Source organism: Tetrapisispora phaffii, chromosome 5, assembly GCF_000236905.1.
Source record: "Tetrapisispora phaffii CBS 4417 chromosome 5, complete genome".
In the NCBI taxonomy this organism is placed as follows: Eukaryota; Fungi; Ascomycota; class Saccharomycetes; order Saccharomycetales; family Saccharomycetaceae; genus Tetrapisispora; species Tetrapisispora phaffii.
In genome coordinates, this window is record NC_016524.1 from 711,980 (window position 1) to 729,902 (window position 17,923).

At 33.3% G+C, this 17,923-nt stretch overlaps 9 protein-coding genes across 9 annotated transcripts; 5 read left to right on the forward strand and 4 right to left on the reverse strand.

The window, feature by feature from the left end:
• Positions 1 to 560: 560 nt before the first annotated feature.
• Positions 561 to 3,488, forward strand: LST4 (Lst4p; the record flags this gene model as incomplete). Its single annotated transcript, XM_003685812.1, has 1 exon — positions 561 to 3,488. The coding sequence occupies one exon, from the start codon at positions 561 to 563 to the stop codon at positions 3,486 to 3,488; it is 2,928 nt and encodes a 975-aa protein (XP_003685860.1).
• A 1,211-nt stretch (positions 3,489 to 4,699) lies between these two features.
• On the forward strand, positions 4,700 to 5,878 carry TOH1 (Toh1p; the record flags this gene model as incomplete). The annotated part of the gene is made up of 1 exon (XM_003685813.1): positions 4,700 to 5,878. The coding sequence occupies one exon, from the start codon at positions 4,700 to 4,702 to the stop codon at positions 5,876 to 5,878; it is 1,179 nt and encodes a 392-aa protein (XP_003685861.1).
• Positions 5,879 to 6,389: 511 nt separating this feature from the next.
• Positions 6,390 to 6,740, forward strand: RFA3 (Rfa3p; the record flags this gene model as incomplete). Its single annotated transcript, XM_003685814.1, has 1 exon — positions 6,390 to 6,740. One exon carries the CDS (start codon positions 6,390 to 6,392, stop codon positions 6,738 to 6,740), a length of 351 nt encoding a protein of 116 aa, XP_003685862.1.
• Positions 6,741 to 7,380: 640 nt separating this feature from the next.
• On the forward strand, positions 7,381 to 9,438 carry COY1 (CCAAT displacement transcription factor COY1; the record flags this gene model as incomplete). Its single annotated transcript, XM_003685815.1, has 1 exon — positions 7,381 to 9,438. One exon carries the CDS (start codon positions 7,381 to 7,383, stop codon positions 9,436 to 9,438), a length of 2,058 nt encoding a protein of 685 aa, XP_003685863.1.
• Positions 9,439 to 9,801: 363 nt separating this feature from the next.
• On the reverse strand, positions 9,802 to 10,781 carry TPHA0E03400 (60S ribosomal protein uL22; the record flags this gene model as incomplete). The annotated part of the gene is made up of 2 exons (XM_003685816.1): positions 9,802 to 10,047; positions 10,473 to 10,781. 2 exons carry the CDS (start codon positions 10,779 to 10,781, stop codon positions 9,802 to 9,804), a joined length of 555 nt encoding a protein of 184 aa, XP_003685864.1.
• A 1,348-nt stretch (positions 10,782 to 12,129) lies between these two features.
• On the forward strand, positions 12,130 to 12,948 carry ATG27 (Atg27p; the record flags this gene model as incomplete). The annotated part of the gene is made up of 1 exon (XM_003685817.1): positions 12,130 to 12,948. The coding sequence occupies one exon, from the start codon at positions 12,130 to 12,132 to the stop codon at positions 12,946 to 12,948; it is 819 nt and encodes a 272-aa protein (XP_003685865.1).
• A 239-nt stretch (positions 12,949 to 13,187) lies between these two features.
• Positions 13,188 to 13,448, reverse strand: PFD1 (prefolding complex chaperone subunit; the record flags this gene model as incomplete). The annotated part of the gene is made up of 1 exon (XM_003685818.1): positions 13,188 to 13,448. The coding sequence occupies one exon, from the start codon at positions 13,446 to 13,448 to the stop codon at positions 13,188 to 13,190; it is 261 nt and encodes an 86-aa protein (XP_003685866.1).
• A 402-nt stretch (positions 13,449 to 13,850) lies between these two features.
• Positions 13,851 to 15,113, reverse strand: MNN11 (alpha-1,6-mannosyltransferase; the record flags this gene model as incomplete). Its single annotated transcript, XM_003685819.1, has 1 exon — positions 13,851 to 15,113. The coding sequence occupies one exon, from the start codon at positions 15,111 to 15,113 to the stop codon at positions 13,851 to 13,853; it is 1,263 nt and encodes a 420-aa protein (XP_003685867.1).
• Positions 15,114 to 15,931: 818 nt separating this feature from the next.
• On the reverse strand, positions 15,932 to 17,464 carry FEN2 (Fen2p; the record flags this gene model as incomplete). Its single annotated transcript, XM_003685820.1, has 1 exon — positions 15,932 to 17,464. One exon carries the CDS (start codon positions 17,462 to 17,464, stop codon positions 15,932 to 15,934), a length of 1,533 nt encoding a protein of 510 aa, XP_003685868.1.
• Positions 17,465 to 17,923: the final 459 nt, after the last annotated feature.

Sequence of the window (17,923 nt, forward strand, 5' to 3'; positions counted from 1 at the left end):
AGAGTGTGTGTGTGTGTGTGTGTGTCGTTTGGTATCCCAGTGGAAGTTGGACATGTTCGTATTAACGAAACCGTTAACGCTCAGAAAAGGAACATAACCGAAAAAAGTATAGCGAAACCAAAAATATCTCGAGCGATGCCCTGTCATTATTAAAAGTAAATGTACAAAACCTAATAAACGTTGTATTCATAATACCGACATAAGCATAGTTTTTGAATATTATTGGTTTAAAGAGATACTTCTCTCTGGTTAATATATACATATATATATATTTGGTTGAAAGCATTTATTAACGTTTGATTCCTTTTTTCTGCACTGTAGTTAAGTTGTGTTCAGGAAAGAGAAGAGGATTATTTTAATTTCATCATCGTGACAAAGGAATGGTATTGTGTTGAATACATTGATACCCTTGTGAACAATTATAATATGTTATTTGATTGATTTGTTGTATGTTTTTTGTTTGTTTGTATAAAGGATTCTAAAAGCTAAGTCTCATACACGTCAGTTATTTTTTTGAACAAATTAATTTTAATTCATATCTACTTAGGCAAAGACAAAATATGTTAGCTGGTTTACTTCGGAAGGGTCAACCAAATAAAAATGGTTATGATCAAGATGCTTATATGAATGGATCTAACAATAATCCAACACAGATCATTAATAATCGTTTAAACGGTGTTTTGGATCCTCATGGAATATCAGCATTACATTTAAATAGTAATGGCAACGGTATAGGCAATGGAAATAGTTATTCGATAAATGGTTCTACTGTCAATTCAAATCCAAATTCAAATCCTTTAGATAATATTTCAGATTCTATGTTGTTGAAATTGTTTGGAACAACGTCGTTTGAGACAAAATATAGAAACAGTGGTGTCTTGCCAAATAGTTTCAAAAATATAGAACACACAAGAAATAGCATTCATGGATTGTCAAATACAAATAAGTTTGTGAGCGATTCATTTAGATTGATTGTTGCAGAGGAAACGGGACAAATGGCATCGATAAATAACCATAGGTTTATAATAGACACGACTTTCCCTAAAAATTCAAGCATGTCCCATATAAGAAATAGCGAATTAAAGGAATATATCTTTGGTTCTCCATTAAGACTATCTGAATCAACGAAATCGGATAAGTTTAGAACAATTCCAAATTCAAATATGACATTAATTATAAGATCCTTCACTTATTCTTCAAAATTATCAAATAAATTAGCAATATGTTTATGTGTTCCAACAAATTATTTTCCTGTTATTACAGAAGGCTGGTCCGCAATATCACAATGGTTAGACTACACTCAAAAAATAATATTAGTAATGACTAAAAAGGGAATACATCAAAAACATTCACCTTGTCCAGTAACCATAAAAAATGGTGCCATAAATAACCCAGAAACAAGAGCAACAACAGGTTACACTTTTTACAATAACATGAGCCAAGAGTTGTTGGTCAATAAGTCTGTCAACTCACCATTTAAGAACAATGATGCATCATCATCTTCGTTATTATCCATCGATGCAAGGTTCAAAAACACGCCTGATGTCGATAAAATTATACAAAAATTACAAAAAGTGGTAATGCCATGTTTGCAATCTTTATACAGTATCCCTAGACTATTTATATTCCCTGAAAACTCAATTGCATACATAGATTGTTGGCTTCAAGAAATATTTTCATGGTTAGAAATAAAAGATGGACCCAATTCCTCGTTTTTACCAAGTTTACTCGCAAAAATTATTATAGACTACAAAGAATCCATGTCTGGTGATACATCCGATAGAATTGTCGTTATGACAGGTAGTACAGTTGTTGCTGATAAATTAACATTTATAATAGCAGGTTTATTAGAACCAAAAAATTTGAAGTTAAATCTAAAATCTAGTCACTCTAATATATCAATATACCAGCCAAGCTCAAATTCAACGTTTCCAGACGCTACAACTTTAAATGAGAAGACTGAACTATTGTCGTTGAACGTGAATTCAAGTGGTCAAATTCCTAGTTTCGAGAATATCAATAATACAAAAGACAAACATGAGGCTTGCAAAAGCCACAGTTCATCAAGCAATGATTTAATGAAAATTTCACCAAATTCACCTGCAGCGTCAGATAAAATACATTCTTCAAGAAGAGGATGGGAAATCCCCAAGAAAAATGTTACGCAGAATGTAACAACTTTATCACCTGGGGAATCATTTGCCCATGTGATACAACCATCTTCGATCAATAGTGGTGGTAGTTTAAATCAATTGCATGCATCCTTATCAAGCAGCCAGTCTGGTTCATATGGCTCTTGGTTTAAACAGATGCCATCACTTTCTCATTTTATGCAACATAGTAATTCCTTAAAATCAAACGATTCGTGGGATAGACCAGCTTCATCTAATATGGGATTACAAAGAACCACAAGTAATACATCTGTTCAACAGGCAAGATTGAATTTTGGTATTACACCTCAACCCTCACCTTCTATCAGCACATATGATGAATATCCGTGGTTTGATACGCCATCTTCTTCCCAAATCGATACAAATGTTTTATCGACTACGCATGCTACGGCACAGCCAATAGTGGGAGCCAATGGTTTTTTATACGCTAATTCCCCAGCAAAATCTTATACCAGTAATTTATCAATCCCTTCTACTTTAACAGCAACTGAAGCAATTGGACAATTTGGTTCTAGCTTAACAAATTCACACAAACAAATGGATAGAAATACTGGTGCGTCTGTATCGTGGCCCATCAAAGATATATCTGATGTATCTGATATAAAGAAAGAGAACATAAATCTAGAAAGATCGAGGAGACATGTAGTTCAAGACGGTAGACTAGATGACGCTTTCGATAAGATATGTAATTTTGATCGGGTGGAAGATTTAAAGTATACCTTGACACCAAGCAATGCACAACACGCAGGTACGTTGGAACTCGATATGGCAGAACTTGCAACAGAAGAGAGCATGGTTGAAAATCAACACCATTATACTGAATTATTGCCGCGTTATACATCGTATCTCAGTATGTACAACAGTTGGTTCAAACTGCAAGCCATACAATTAAACTCCGACTCAAAGTTTAGGATTGTGGATTCAATGAAAAAAGATTTGGAGAACAAAGACGGTGTTTCGATTGAAAAGACTTTAATGATAGTTTTGGGATCGAGGGAGATCCATGAAGTATCTGTCAGAAAAGAGAACAATAAATTAATGCAGAAAAATAAAAATGTGTTTAGTAATGGAAAAATTACTAAATCGTCGGCAACTTCAAACCACAAATATAAAGATGACGGCACTTTTGACATCGCGGAAGACGATACGTTGAAACAATCGACGGATGAGTATCGTAATGAATTGTCCAATTGCCTCTTATTCATAGAATATACAATTAAAAGTGCCAAGGAATTGTACAGCGACACGGAAATATCAGACGAAAAGAGGGATAAAGAAATAATGAAACTATATCTAGGCCTTTTCCATTACAAATAGACCATAAACTCATTAACCGTCATTGCCAATATCTATATAGATATATATATATGTACATTCACACGCATATAAATTATTTTACTTTTCTACTAAGACTTAACAGACATTGTATGGTCATGGTTAAAAGCCGGCGTGCCAAGCTCAGGTTTCACAGAAGGCGTATCAGCATTCGAGGCTGAGGAATAATGATTTTTGCCCCGATCCATTATAATAATTTAAAGAACACCCATTTATTCCTAACGTATTCCAGATAGCCAAGAAAATGCTCTTCTCATATTATAACTATATTATTAATTTGAAAAGCCAAGAAATCGAAAATAAATGTAATATTGTGACCGTGGACTCAGCCTCAGTAGGAATGTCCCATACATACATACATACATACATACATACATATAAATTCAGTAGGATGCAGTCCATCCTATTCTAGCAACACTTACGTAGTACTATTTAAATAGTTCCAATGACTACGACCGACCACCGGTGCCCTTCCGGTTCGAAATGAATCTATATATCTGCATATATACCCTCGAATAGGCTGCACCAAGCAACGTCCATATCAGGAAACGGCGTGTCCGGAAGCAGTAATTTACACGGAGAGAATCTGAGAAAAAGCAATGTGAAAAATTATTTCTCGAGAGGAAACTTTAACAGTTTCGTAAGATATTGATGACGAATTCTGTTCCCTCATCACTGAGGGTGTTAGTGTCCCAGTTTCTTCCAGTGTATTCTTGTTCTAGAGGACCCACTCGATGTCACTGATAGGTGTGTTGTGAAGTTGTTCCGTCCATTCGTTCCAGCATCCATGAGTAGACATGTGCTCATCAAGATAGAAATGTTGTATTGAACTTAGAATAAGGAAAAAGAATCGAAAATTGCGGCGTTTAACTTCCAATATTATACCGCTTGTGCTAGCTTATCAGAGCGAGGTTGATGAGATTGATACAATAACAGACTATGTCTCTGCTGTTGCTGTTCTGTTATGCAATCAATTTCCAAGACTACGTTATTAGTATTGAGATGAAAGTTTACTTGTTGTAGCTCATATTTTTAGCTACAAAGTTATCAATATACAAATATATATATAGATATATATAAATAGCTCATGGATAAGGAGATCTCATTACCTTTCTTTTAAATTAGTTTAGCTTTCTCAAATTGAAAAGTGGGATACGACTCATCAGCATACACATAGGTAAATATATTAAAAAATGTCTACGATTTTGCAATTAGTGGCCCTTGCGGTCTACTCCATGGTCGTTTCTGCTTCTGTAGATAAAGTTTCTTTCACGAATGTTGGTTTTGGAGGTAGTTTCACCCCAGTTAAGAAATTATCAAACATCGATAGTGATAGTTGTACTTGTGAAGTTGATTCTGCTGAATACTTCTCAGGTGCTAATTCTCCATTAGCCGATTACTTATCCGTTCACTTCAGAGGTCCATTGACTCTAAGTAAGTTTGCTTTCTACTCTTCTAACTCGTTTGTTATCAACAACAACAGATCTTCTGATGACTGGTCCAGATTGGCTTATTACGATTCCGCTGACCAAATAAGCCAAAACGTTACTTTCTTAACCAAAGCAGGCGATGATTCTCCATGTTTGGGTAAAGCTTTAACATATGCTTCTGCCAACGGTACTGGTGCTGCCTCCGATTCGACTATTTTGGAAGACAACAATTACATTTCTTCTGATTTGGAATACGCTATTTTTTCGAATATTTCCTGTCCAAGTTCTGGTACTGGTAAAGGTTGCGGTGTCTACAGAGATGGTATCCCAGCTTTCTATGGTTTCTATGGTGTTACTAAAATGTTTTTATTTGAATTTGAATTGCCAACTGAAACTCAATCTAACAGTACTTCATTTGAATACTACGACTTACCAGCCATCTGGTTATTAAACGATCACATTCCAAGAACTTCTCAATATCCAAACAATGCTAACTGTTCATGTTGGGCAAGTGGTTGTGGTGAATATGATATTTTCGAAGCCATGAATGGTACCGAACATAACAATTTATATTCTACTTTCCACACATATCAAGGTATTTCGGATTTGGGTACTGGTATCCAAGCTTATCAAGCCTTTGCTAGAGATACTTCTAATGTTATGAGAGGTGGTGTTATCTTCGACTCCGATGGTAACGTTGTTTCTTTCTTAAGTTCTTCCACCACATTCGAATCTACTTACAGCGCTAGCGATGTGATAGCTTTGGTAAATGGTATTAGCACTAATGAAACTTACTCTTCTCAATTAGCTTCAATTTCTGCTGCCTCCACCACTAGTTCAAAATCTAAAAACGGTGCTGGTTCATTGTTACCAAATAACAATACTTTTATGTACTATCTTGCCACTATTGTGACAACATTTTTGCATGTTTTTGTTATTTAATCTTAGAAAACAATATTAAATTACAAAGAAAACTAAGCTACTCATTTTTAAACGGGATCATGGTTACTATACTTATATTTTTATAAACCAAGAATACCTTAAATATTTATATTTTTACTCGATATGCAATAGGTCATTTAGATTAATACCTGGTAAGGTTTGAAGAGATATTTCAATAAATCGTCATCCTTTCCAATTACTTTAATTGTATCAATACATTCTAATTGTTTAATTAAAATATACAAAACACTTTATCAATTATCGATCATCTTTCTTATATATTATATCTGTCCATAGCGAAGTATACCTTTATAGTGCGACACGTTAATTAAGATCTCGTGGCGTTCAAAATTAATACGCGATTGAATGTTGACTTTTACTTGACACTATTTTAAGATGGGATGGATATTATTTTAGTGATTATATCGTTATGTGTATTTTTGTAGTTTATTCTAATTAAATAGATAAGAATAGTAGATACCAAGTTAGCAGAACCAGAAATTAATTAAACATGGCTAGTGAAACACCAAGATTAGATCCAACTGAAATTAAAGATAACAGTTTCCCAGTATTCAGATTGATTGGCCTAGTCACTTCACAACCTACTGAATCTGCGTTGACTTTAAAGTCTCCTACTAAGGATGGTGAAATGATATCTTTAACTAACATCAGAGTCTCTATGAATAAGCAATTCGAAGTCGATGCTTGGTACGAATTTGTGTGCAGATCAAGTGATAATGGTGATATTGGATTTTTAATATTAGATGCCGTCAAATGTATACTAGAAGAAAATGAAACTATAAGTATTGACGGAATAGTGGCATTACAACAACTCTCCAAAAAATTTCCAGAGATATATTGAATCTGAACGTTATGTACGTCTTATATTTTTCAAACCTGCTACAAGAGGTTTGTTACTATAACACTAGGTGGACAAACTACTTTCAATGGAAATGAATGTTAAAGGCAAGCTCAAATGTCTTTAAGTCAGTCACCATCACTTATGATGCGTTCTAATAGCACTGTTATCAAAAGTGAGGCTTACAGTTTTGCTCTTTAAATGGCATTTTATTTAAATAAAATAATAGAAACTATGTAAATTAGTTAGTGTCTAAAAGGGATGACAACGATCCAGTTCTTTCAAAGATGTTACTCGTTAAACAGAATACATTTGCCAACTCTTTTATATATTGTAAAGGTGTCATAGTATATATGCATATATATGCAAACTGTATCTTAGTCTATAGCAATCATCTTCTACGAGAGACTCTAGCGTGTTCAAAATTCAAAAGCCCTTTCTCTATATCTGAGTATTGACAACCAGCCATAAAGTAATTAAGGTTAATAATTGAATTAATTATGGTTTTCAAGAAGACTATAAGAAAGAAAACAAGTCTATTAATTGGCGTTTACTTTACAATAGCGGAAATATCAGTCATTTGTCAACTTGAATTGAAGTGCAGGGACCTATTTGAGAACTACTTTTAATTCGAACAAAAAAAATGGAAACATCAGTTTATTCTCATGCCCTTAAATTATGGGAAAATGCTGATTTAACTTCGTTACAGAAGAATTTAGATTCTGACGTGTTGGATATCAAAGAAACAGAGAGTGTTTTCCTTGATTCTAGAAAAAGTTTGGCTACAGAAACTAAAAAATTCAAAAAGCTAGAAAATGATGAGAAATTGTCACAAATGAATAAATTGATTAAGCAGTATCAACAAGAAATTGATAGTTTAACCAAACGTTCTAAAAGATCTGAGTCAATCTTGTTCAATGTGTATGCTAGATTGTCAGAAACCCCAGATCCAAAACCTTTATTGCAAAATTCCATTGAGAAATTTTCTAATGTAGAAGATTCGAAAGAATTGAAAGAACAAGTGGAATCTTTACAAGATAAATTGGCAAAATATGCTGATTATGAGAGTATTAAATCGAGGTTACTTGACTTGGAGCAAAGCTCGGCTGTGGTGCTAACAAAGAGATTAACTGCTCAGGAGAAAGAACTAACATCAGTTTGGGAAGCTAAGAAGAAAAATTGGGAAGAAAAGGAATCTGAATATACAAAGCAACTTCAAACTCTGAAACAAAATAACAAAGTTCTTGAATTAAAAGTTTCTAAACAAGTTGATATTGATGGTGCTGATGATAATGAAGAGGCAGATGGTGAGGAAAATAATAAATTTGTAAACATAACTGAAAATAATTTCTTAGTTGAAGAATTAAACTCTGCACAATCAAGGATCTTTCAATTGGAGAAACGAAATGAAGAGCTAACAGCCTCCCTTGCTGAAGTTACAAATGAAGCTAAAAAGGAATCAGATCTAATAGAAAAACAAAGAAAAATTTCACAATTGGAAAGTGAGAATGCGTTATTGTCAGCTTCATTTGAACGTGAACGTATTGCTCAAGAAAAAATTAAAACGACATTATCCGATCAACTATCTACATCTAAAGTTGAATTGGCTTCATATAAAACTGAATTAGAGAATGTTAGAAGGAAGCTGAATAATTATTCCGATTATGCTAAACTTAAGGATGAACTTACTGCCCTAAAGAAGATCGAATTTGGTGTAGATGATGTTAATTCAGATGAAGATGATATGGATAGTAATTCTAGTGTTGATAATAAAATGGAGACTACTTTGATAACAGCTAATAAGAAACTTCAATCTAATTTAGCAATTTTACGTTCTAAAGATACTGAACAAAAAGAAGAAATAGCTAGATTACAAAAGGAGTTACAAAGCTTAACCTTGAAGGTTGAGGAACTAGATAAAACGAACCAAAAACTAGAAAGAGATCTTGAGGCAGTTGAGGATATTGATCAGAAATTTAATGATACAGCAAGTATGATGTCTGGTGTAACAAGACAGATGAATAATAGGGGCGGGGCTACCGGTAGGTTATCTCCAACAAGTTCAATAATCGGCATACCAGAAGAATCTGAATTACCATCTTCATTAATGACCAATAGTTCAAGTATTCTACCGATCGTCACTAAACAAAGGGATAGATTCCGTATAAAGAACATAGAGTTAGAAAAGCAAATCAGACAAGTAAATAATGAGAAAGGAAAATTACAATCTGATATTAATAAGTTACATGGTGATTATCAAAAATTAACTGAACGTCTACGCCATATATCAAGTTTGGATAGCAGTTCAAGTAAGATTAATTCTTTATCAGAGTTTGATGCCGAGGCTCAGTTTTCAAGGTCATACGACAAATCATACAACCCACTAATAGATTATAAAAAGAAAGATTCTGGATACTATAAGATCAATAGACTGCCGTTCACAGAAAGAATTTTTATGAAATTTGCAGAAGTTGTAGGATCATCAAAAGCTTCTAGAATGGTATTTGTTTTCTATTCACTAGGTGTACATGGTATATTGCTATTATTGCTTATAGCCATCGGCAACAGTGGCGGTTATTCAAATACATCAAGTGCATCTATAGCACATAGTGAAGCATTAGCTGCAACTTCTCAACTAGGAGCTATTGCAGAAAAATTAAATGATGTTTCATCATCTGGAGTAAAGGTAGGTAACAATTAGTTAAAAAGATATTCATATACATACTCGCATATAAGCCAACTAATTAAATGACATTATAATTTTAAGATACACTTTCAATTAAACATTCTAGTATATGAAAATAATAATTATCGTAAATGTCATATCGATTGTAAAGGAAACACTTAAAAGCTGTCCATTAAGAAATGAGTAGAATTGTTACTACACACGGCTTAGTATTGCATATACAGCTACTTTCATATCATTTTGATAGCTAACTGACAATTACATAATAATTTATAATAAAGTATGTTTTAAAAATGGACGCTTAAATTACATATACAAATATATTAATAAATAAAAATGATTAGATAAGATGTGTTAGTCTAATAATTATTATTTAGTTTAAGCAGAGATACGCTTTTGGAAAGCAATTCTACCTCTTTGTCTGGAAGATAATCTAACAGCCTTCTTTTCAGTAGCCTTTTCGACAGCTTCTTCTCTTTCAGTTAAGACTAATTCAATGTGAGATGGAGAAGATTCGTACTTGTTAATTCTACCATGAGCTCTGAAGGTTCTTCTTCTTTGTTTTGGAGCTTGGTTAACTTGGATGTGGGAAACGTATAATTTGGTAGCATCTAAACCTTTGGCCTGTGAAAATGTAACAATAACATGAAAATGCATTCATATTATAAGGAAATGTTAGTAAAATAAATTCAATAAGTGAAAATGACAGAGATCGATATAATGGATAGATTGAATTAATAAACAAAGAGAATCAAATGTTGTACATAGAACAACTAGCACATATAGAGAATTGTTGAACATAATGAGAGCATATCATTGATAATTTCTCAAAACTGACAGTTGTTATCAGAAGTTATCTACGATTTCTTCAACACAACACCATTTGGAAGATTCAACTCTTTTCTATCAAAATACACATGTTCATTGTTACCTAGTTTACTTTTTCTTTTCTTATATCAGTAATCCATTTCCATTCTAAACTTTGTCTGTATCACATCAATCCACTATCAAAACAAAAGAAAAAATTCTTATAATAAAATAAAACATACTTCAGCGTTGGCAGCAGCATTTTGTAATAGTTGTTGAACAAACTTAACTGACTTAGCTGGCCATCTAGCCTTGGTGACACCGAATTCTTTACCTTGAGCAGTTCTACCAATGGAAGAGTTAAATCTTCTGAATGGAATAGCTCTTTGGTGGTCTAAAACTTGGTCCAAGTACTTTTGGGCTTTTTGTAATTCCCAACCAGAAACAGCTTGAGCGGTTTCTCTAGTGTTCTTGAAAGAAACACGTAAGTAAGAGCCACGAGCAGAAGCAGACTTAGCTGGGTTAGTGGAAGTAGCACCGTATCTAGCCATTTTTCTTTAAATTAATTGACAGTTCTTGTGGTTTCTTTTACTGTTGAATCAAAAGTAATAGCACTTCAAATAATAATTTTAAGTTCCACTCTTTATATATATAAAATATGATTGAATATGAACTTTTTAACAATTCAATTGGGTAAATACTTCTTACAGAGTAATATCAATAGTTAGCAATATTGACAATAATATTTTCACAAAAAATTGCAAGATAGTGAAGTATAACAGAATTTGTTCAAATCTTCTGAGTCTCTAAGAGAAATTCATTGTAATGGAAGACATTAGGTAGGTAGTGATGGTTGTAGTAAGAATACTAATGGTTTGTACAATATTAAATTTCATATTGTACTAAGATAGTTGTTACGTGAAGAAGAAAAAGGGCATATAGAAAGAAGATACTGAAAAATTTGAGATGAGCTTAAGTTTAGACAGAGGAAATGGTGAAAAATAGTGAAAAATAAACAAAATTGAAAGAAATTGAACGAAATTGAAAAACTCCAGGCCGAGAAAGATGCGATGAGCTCTGCCTAAACTGAAAACTTTACTGGGAGCGGTCCGGCTGGCACAGGCGAGAGCGAGCCTGCGCTAGAGGGGGCATCGGCCTATGTCTGCAATCTGGGATGATGGAATGTGTTGCGTGTAAAAGGGTATAGAGGAGGGGGAAAATTGCTGGAGAGGGTAAGATTTGGGAAACTAAAGATGAAACTCAGAACAGAGTACAAAGGGGAAGTAAAATGGTTAGTTTTCTGTCTCGGCATGCTGCAGTGGAAGACACTCACAATACAGTTTCCTTGCAATACTAGACAGCCATCCACTACTGTCCAGTCTGTAGAGCAACACAGCACCCCACCGCACCGTATATACTGTGCTTCTTTTATTGTAAACGTTGCAATGTGTGCCTGCGCCAGCCAGCCAGCCAGTAGGCGGACCCTTCTGCTCGTTTAACAGGGAGAAAATGAAAAATTCCACGATTTCTTCTTCGGCCGCACAAAAAACAAACTGTCAAATGTCTGGGTGCACAACTATGTTTGTTTGTGATATGTCTGGGTGTTTGATTTGGAATGCAGTCATGCATTGGTAAGGCGGGTAACCATGACATTAATATTTGTTTTTGGAATTCTAACTATCGTATGACCTTATTTTAACGACTACTATATAATATGATAATGTATTTAACTTCAATTGAATTAAGTTTTAATATAAGGTTGTAGTTCTAGATTACATTGTAGAACTCTGCGCATTCGGTGATTGTGACATTACAGCTGACCAAGTATAATAACCTTGTAGTCTGTATCTCTTTTTTTTATTTCTGTTTGCATCTGGTGTGCTTAATAAGTGAAACAATATGAAGGTTTATCAAAGTTTTTTTGCTTTAGTTTTATTAAGCTCATTCGTTTTGGGTTTGCAATGTTCTAAACACGAGGTTTTGAAATTATATGATCTTGATAAGAGCATGAGTCTCTCAGAACTCGAAAAAGAAACACCTCCTACTACTACTGTTGAAAAATGGTACATAAATATTTGTAACGAGGATAATGGAAAGAATAGCAAAGAACTATACGAAGGTTGTAAGAAGACTGATTTGATGTGTGGAGTAAGATTGATTAAAAGTGCTACTAATAAAAATGATTCCCCACTCTTGGCACAATTGATTGATATCGATGATTCTTCAAAATTAGAGGTATCTGTGGTTGATAATAATTTATCGTTACAATTTAAGGATGTTGTTTGGGGTCCGAATAAAGTCGATGCATCGGTAGTATATACATGTGATAAAAATATGAAAGTTGACGAGGTTACATCAGTTTGGCTGGAAAATAATATACAGGTTTCAATCAAGGGTCCATCGGGTTGTTTAAAGGACAACAACAAAGATTCAGACAACAACAACTCAGGAAACAATGGTGAGAACAATGAAAAACAATCCAGTGGATTTCCATGGTTCATGGTTATGCTAATGTATGTGATTGTATTCACAGTCGTTTATGTATCTGTTATGTCATACAAAAACACAAGAGGTGGTTCCTTTAATGAGTTCTCTGTGGAGTTCATCGAACGTTTTACTCAATTGATCACTTCTCTGCCAGATTTATTAAAAGAAGTTGTATCGAAAATCTTCGGAAGTAGATCATCTACGGAAAGAGGTGGTTATAGTGTATTATAATGACAAATAACTCCAGCTATGAAAATAATAAATAAACTAATAATAAAAAATTTTGTAAATTCAATAATGCCAAGTATATTTTTGTAATTATACATCTTTTACATAAAGGCTGATGTTTTTATACATCATCTAATTAAACAGTAAGAAAGAATGATAATATTATTTATTCTGCCCCAGAATTGCTTTCAAACCGCCAACGGTTTTTTCAATTGTAGTTTCTAGATAATTTTGTTTTATTGCTAACGTTTTTTTTGTTCATTAATAACATTTTCATCATGTTTCAAATCGGTGACATATTTATCTTTGCTCTGTAGGATAAATGCTTTTCCGCATGATCTCCAAACTTCATTATTTGGATAAGAACCTAACTCATCAGCTGTTAATTGTGCTATCTGGCCTTGTCTATCAAGATGTGATATCTGTTGATTAACCATATCCAATTGAGCTTTATTGTTTCTTAGACTGGTAGTCATCTCTTGTACTAATTTCATATCCGACATTTTTCGATGATTCTTTTAAGTTTGTATTGTTTTCTGTATGTGTCTCTAACCTAATGCAAACTAATGTGCAAAAAAGCAGTATAAGAAACAATATTTAAATGTCCCCCTTAAGCTATATTGTATAATTCATTATACAAATATAGAAACCTATTTTAGGTTTAGTATATAAGTTAATTGTTTTGTATTATAGATATTTCAAATTTCAATTCACTGCTTATGGATGGGTTCGTTCGCTAACTATGGAAAAATTAAGAAGCATACGAGTACCACGATAGAAAGCATAACAGAACTATATCAGAAAGAGATAATGATTGATTATAATAAACAATACTCTTTATATTTATAATTATATGGTATTAATATTATTTAACAGTAGACCTCTCAATAAAAATCGAAGACCATTTACTTTTTAGCTTTATCAGCAAATAAACTGATTTCTTGGGCACAAGTGCCTCTTGCTTCACAGCCTTTGAATGAGATTAATAAATCACCTTCTGTATAGTGGTAAACGTCGTTTAAAGCCTTATTTTCTGGATCGTATATACTTGCGAATAATTTTGGAACGACGACGGCAGTTTTGCTCAATAAGTATGCGTGCCATTGTAATATATGAGCAACAGCATGTTCAAATGATTCAAATGAATAGTTTCTTACTAATGGTTCACATAGATATTCAAGGAATACTTTGCCAGAGAAGGTATTCGAAACAATAAATGCAGATAGATCTAGTTTACCATCTGGACCTTGTGGAACAATTACCTTTGCGTTCGATGCATGGAAGTTTTGATAGGTGTTGATATTACTACCAGCAGTGACTGGAACTCCCTTTAATAAAGACATTTCTATAACAGATGGATCTAAAATATGTTTCTGTAAAGACAGATTCATGTCCATGAATAATGCTTCATCGTCAAGGTACATGTATTGTTTAGCATTTGGGAAAGCGTGCATAGCAGCTCTCATCATGATTGGTTTAATGTTATCATACTGTGACTTTAGGTCTTGCTTCTCTAGTACAGGGACAAATTCTTGAATCCAACGAATATATACACCGTAATTATGCTTTTGACCGTAATCTACCCTGTTTTGAACAATTTTAACTAACGTAGCTTCATCGTATTTGTCAAAATCAATTAAAGTGACGATAATAACATCAGGACTATTTCCCTTGTGATATACTAATTTACCGTGATCTAAAAAGGATCTCTTAGCTAAGAATGCTTGGTCTGTTGTCTTTTTAATAACCTCTTCCGGTACAGGTTTGTCATCTACTTTAATGTAGTAATGATTGTTGTCATTAGGTCCCATTCTCAAAATGTATAGACCTCTTACACCAATATCTTTTAATACTTTAGTGTGATCGACATTTGGAAAAATTAAAGGACTTGATGCTTCAATTTCATGATAATAGAACCCATGCTTTTCAGGAAGTTTCTCCTTCCTTAATTCTAACGAGTCCCCAGAACCATTTCCACTAAACATGCTACTCAATATGTAAAATAGGAAAAGAGATCCTGTAATCAATGAAGCGATTCTAACACTCAGTTTCTTGTTAAAACCTCCACTGTATGTTGTAATTGTTTCGCTGCTCAACAGATTGGTAATCTCCCCTTGCCAACTGCTACCTTCTTTGCCGGTGTATTTTAGATTTGACTTTGGCTTCATCTTTGGATTGCTTCAATAAAACAATAAAATAAATGTATTTTGTTTAACGAAAATGTGTCAATGATTCGAATATTCAGAGTGAACTAAAACTCTTGAAAAACCACTTATATTCGTATGCAAAGTCTATATCACCACTTGTTTTTATCTCACTATTGAATATATATATGTATATATATTACTGAATTATGATTAGATCAAAATACCAGTATAAATAAAAATAGTAACGAAAATAATAACAAAATATTAATAAATACTCGTTGGTTATTAACAAACTGAAAACTAAAACAGCAACTCGAAATAAAATAATTCAATAAAACAGTAAGCTATCAATATTTTACCAGCTGGTTTATAAATAACACATACCCATTAGATCTTTAAACATCTTTTGAAAGGTATTGATTCTTATGTTCTTATGTTCTTATGTCTTTTCGATGTTATCTTTTTTGGGCCTGATGCTTCAAACCGATCGTGAAACAACAATTCAATAAAAAATGGCAATTCTCTAAGATGTTAACTTTACAGGAAACAATTGAATTGAATTAAATGGATAATAGTTTAATAAGTCTGTATAATATATTACTTATGGATGAATGTGTGTATGTATATTTGTGCATATATTTATGTATTTGTTGCTATTTACTCGAAGCAATTCTTTAACAACGACATGTGTGATTGAATATATATATATATATATAACTGATCTGATTTGATTAGCTGTTTCTTCTATAACATCATATCTCTATCCCATCATGAGAAATAATTGAGTTATGTAATATGGTATTGGTATAACTTTTTAGGTGACATGACACTGTGTCTGTTTAACAAGTATTGTCAAGAGAATGATCATCTAATGAATCGGTGATATCTTCCCCTTCGTATTCTTCAGCAATTGCATCGTTTGGATTGACGAAAGGAAGTTCCTGTCTCTCATTCAATTCCTTAATTTGCAGTTTTCTTATCACTATCGATACAATACCACTTGCGACCGATGTTGCTATCAATGCATAACATCCTTTGCGAAAATGAGGGACTGTCGTTGCAGAGTAGAACAAGATTGACCACCAAGCATTCACTGCACCAGAAAACATATTCATGGAAGCTAAAACAATAGCACGTTCTTGTAGGTCATTATGACATATGATATTGGCCCATGTAAAAAATACTGCTTGGCCAGCATAGGCAACGCCAGCTAGGTATTGAGCTGTAAACATAATAGCCGCATTCAGAGGATTTGCTCGGATCATAATAGCCACAACACACAGTAACGTAGCTATCACTAAAGCAACGTGCCAATGTTTAGCCCTTTTGATATAACTTAAGTAAGCTGCTGCTGCCATTGTGGATAGTATACCAACAGCATAAATTCCTGACGGATAATTGTTTTTTTGTGATAATGAATAATTTTGGTCTAGTAACCATAATGCAAATAATGAGTTGGATGAGAAACTAATATTTTCACCTCCTAGTATCCATACAAACGAAAACAACCACCAATGCCATCTGCCAAGAACTCTTGGAATAACACTCCAGTCTAACGAAGTGCTTTCATCTCTTTTTGGCAATCTTCTTCTAGCATAGTCTAATTCTTCTTGATTAAATATATATTTTGTCATAGAAAATCGTCCAGATATACTATTATGATCAGGAATACCTGGAAAGAAGACAAGTCCATAAAGAGCGATTGGGATGGTGATGCAGAAATCGATAATAAATAACCATCTCCAACCTTCTAATCCATGGGCTCCATTTAAGCTATCATGAATACCGGTCTGAATAAACCCACTAAATATTGAACCCACTAGACCACTGCTTGTGAATATAGCAGTTCTTATTGGAAGTTCCTTTTCTTTGTACCACATACCTAAGATTAAATGAGTACCAGAGAATGTACAACTTTCAAAAATAGCTTGGAAAAATCTTATAGCACAGCATTGTTTATATGATGTAACTTTGTACATTGACAATGTCAAAACACCCCAAGCAAAAGTACAAAAACTTAACCAAATTCTGGGAGACACTACCAAAAGTATCAGATTGTTAGGTAACATCCCAATGACATACCCAACAGTAAAGCAAACCCCTACAATAGTTATATCATTCCCTTCCATGTTCAAGTCTTCTTTCATACCAGAAACATAAGCATTTGTAAAACCAACACGATCTACATAATTAATCCAATATTGTAGGCAAACAAATGACAACACAAAAAGATCAATCTTAATCAACACTTTTCTCTTATTTATAGGTTTCGTTACCAATACAGGCTCATTTTCATTGTAATCCCTTCCATCATCTTTATCAATGTATACCTTGAATTGATCGTCCTTCTTTACAAACTCGATCTCATTCATCTTGTAATCTCTTTCTCAGTTAGTACAAGTTGAACCAAGCACAACTTCATTAGCACAATCCTCTAGTAAACCTGACAAGGTATTTAAAATCGTATACAGGGGAGATATTGATGTTAAACCAACCACTTATTAATGACAATCTTCTTATTTATATTCACTAAACTAAAAATTATTTCCACTTTCTTAGATCATCAAATTATAGCGGATGAAAGTAGTCACTATAAAAAGTCGATGAGAAAGGCTTAAACAATGGAGAATAAAGTCACCAAGAGATGGTGTTTAAGATAGATTAAATTAATGTGTTACAGAGATATATATAAAATACATATATGTATATATATTGGAGTAAATAGTTGGATTACATCTTGTAGACCGAATATAAAACTAACGATTTAATTAGCGGTGTAGATAGTAATTTTTTCCATTCATGTACATGTTAGATATATAGTTCAGAAGGAA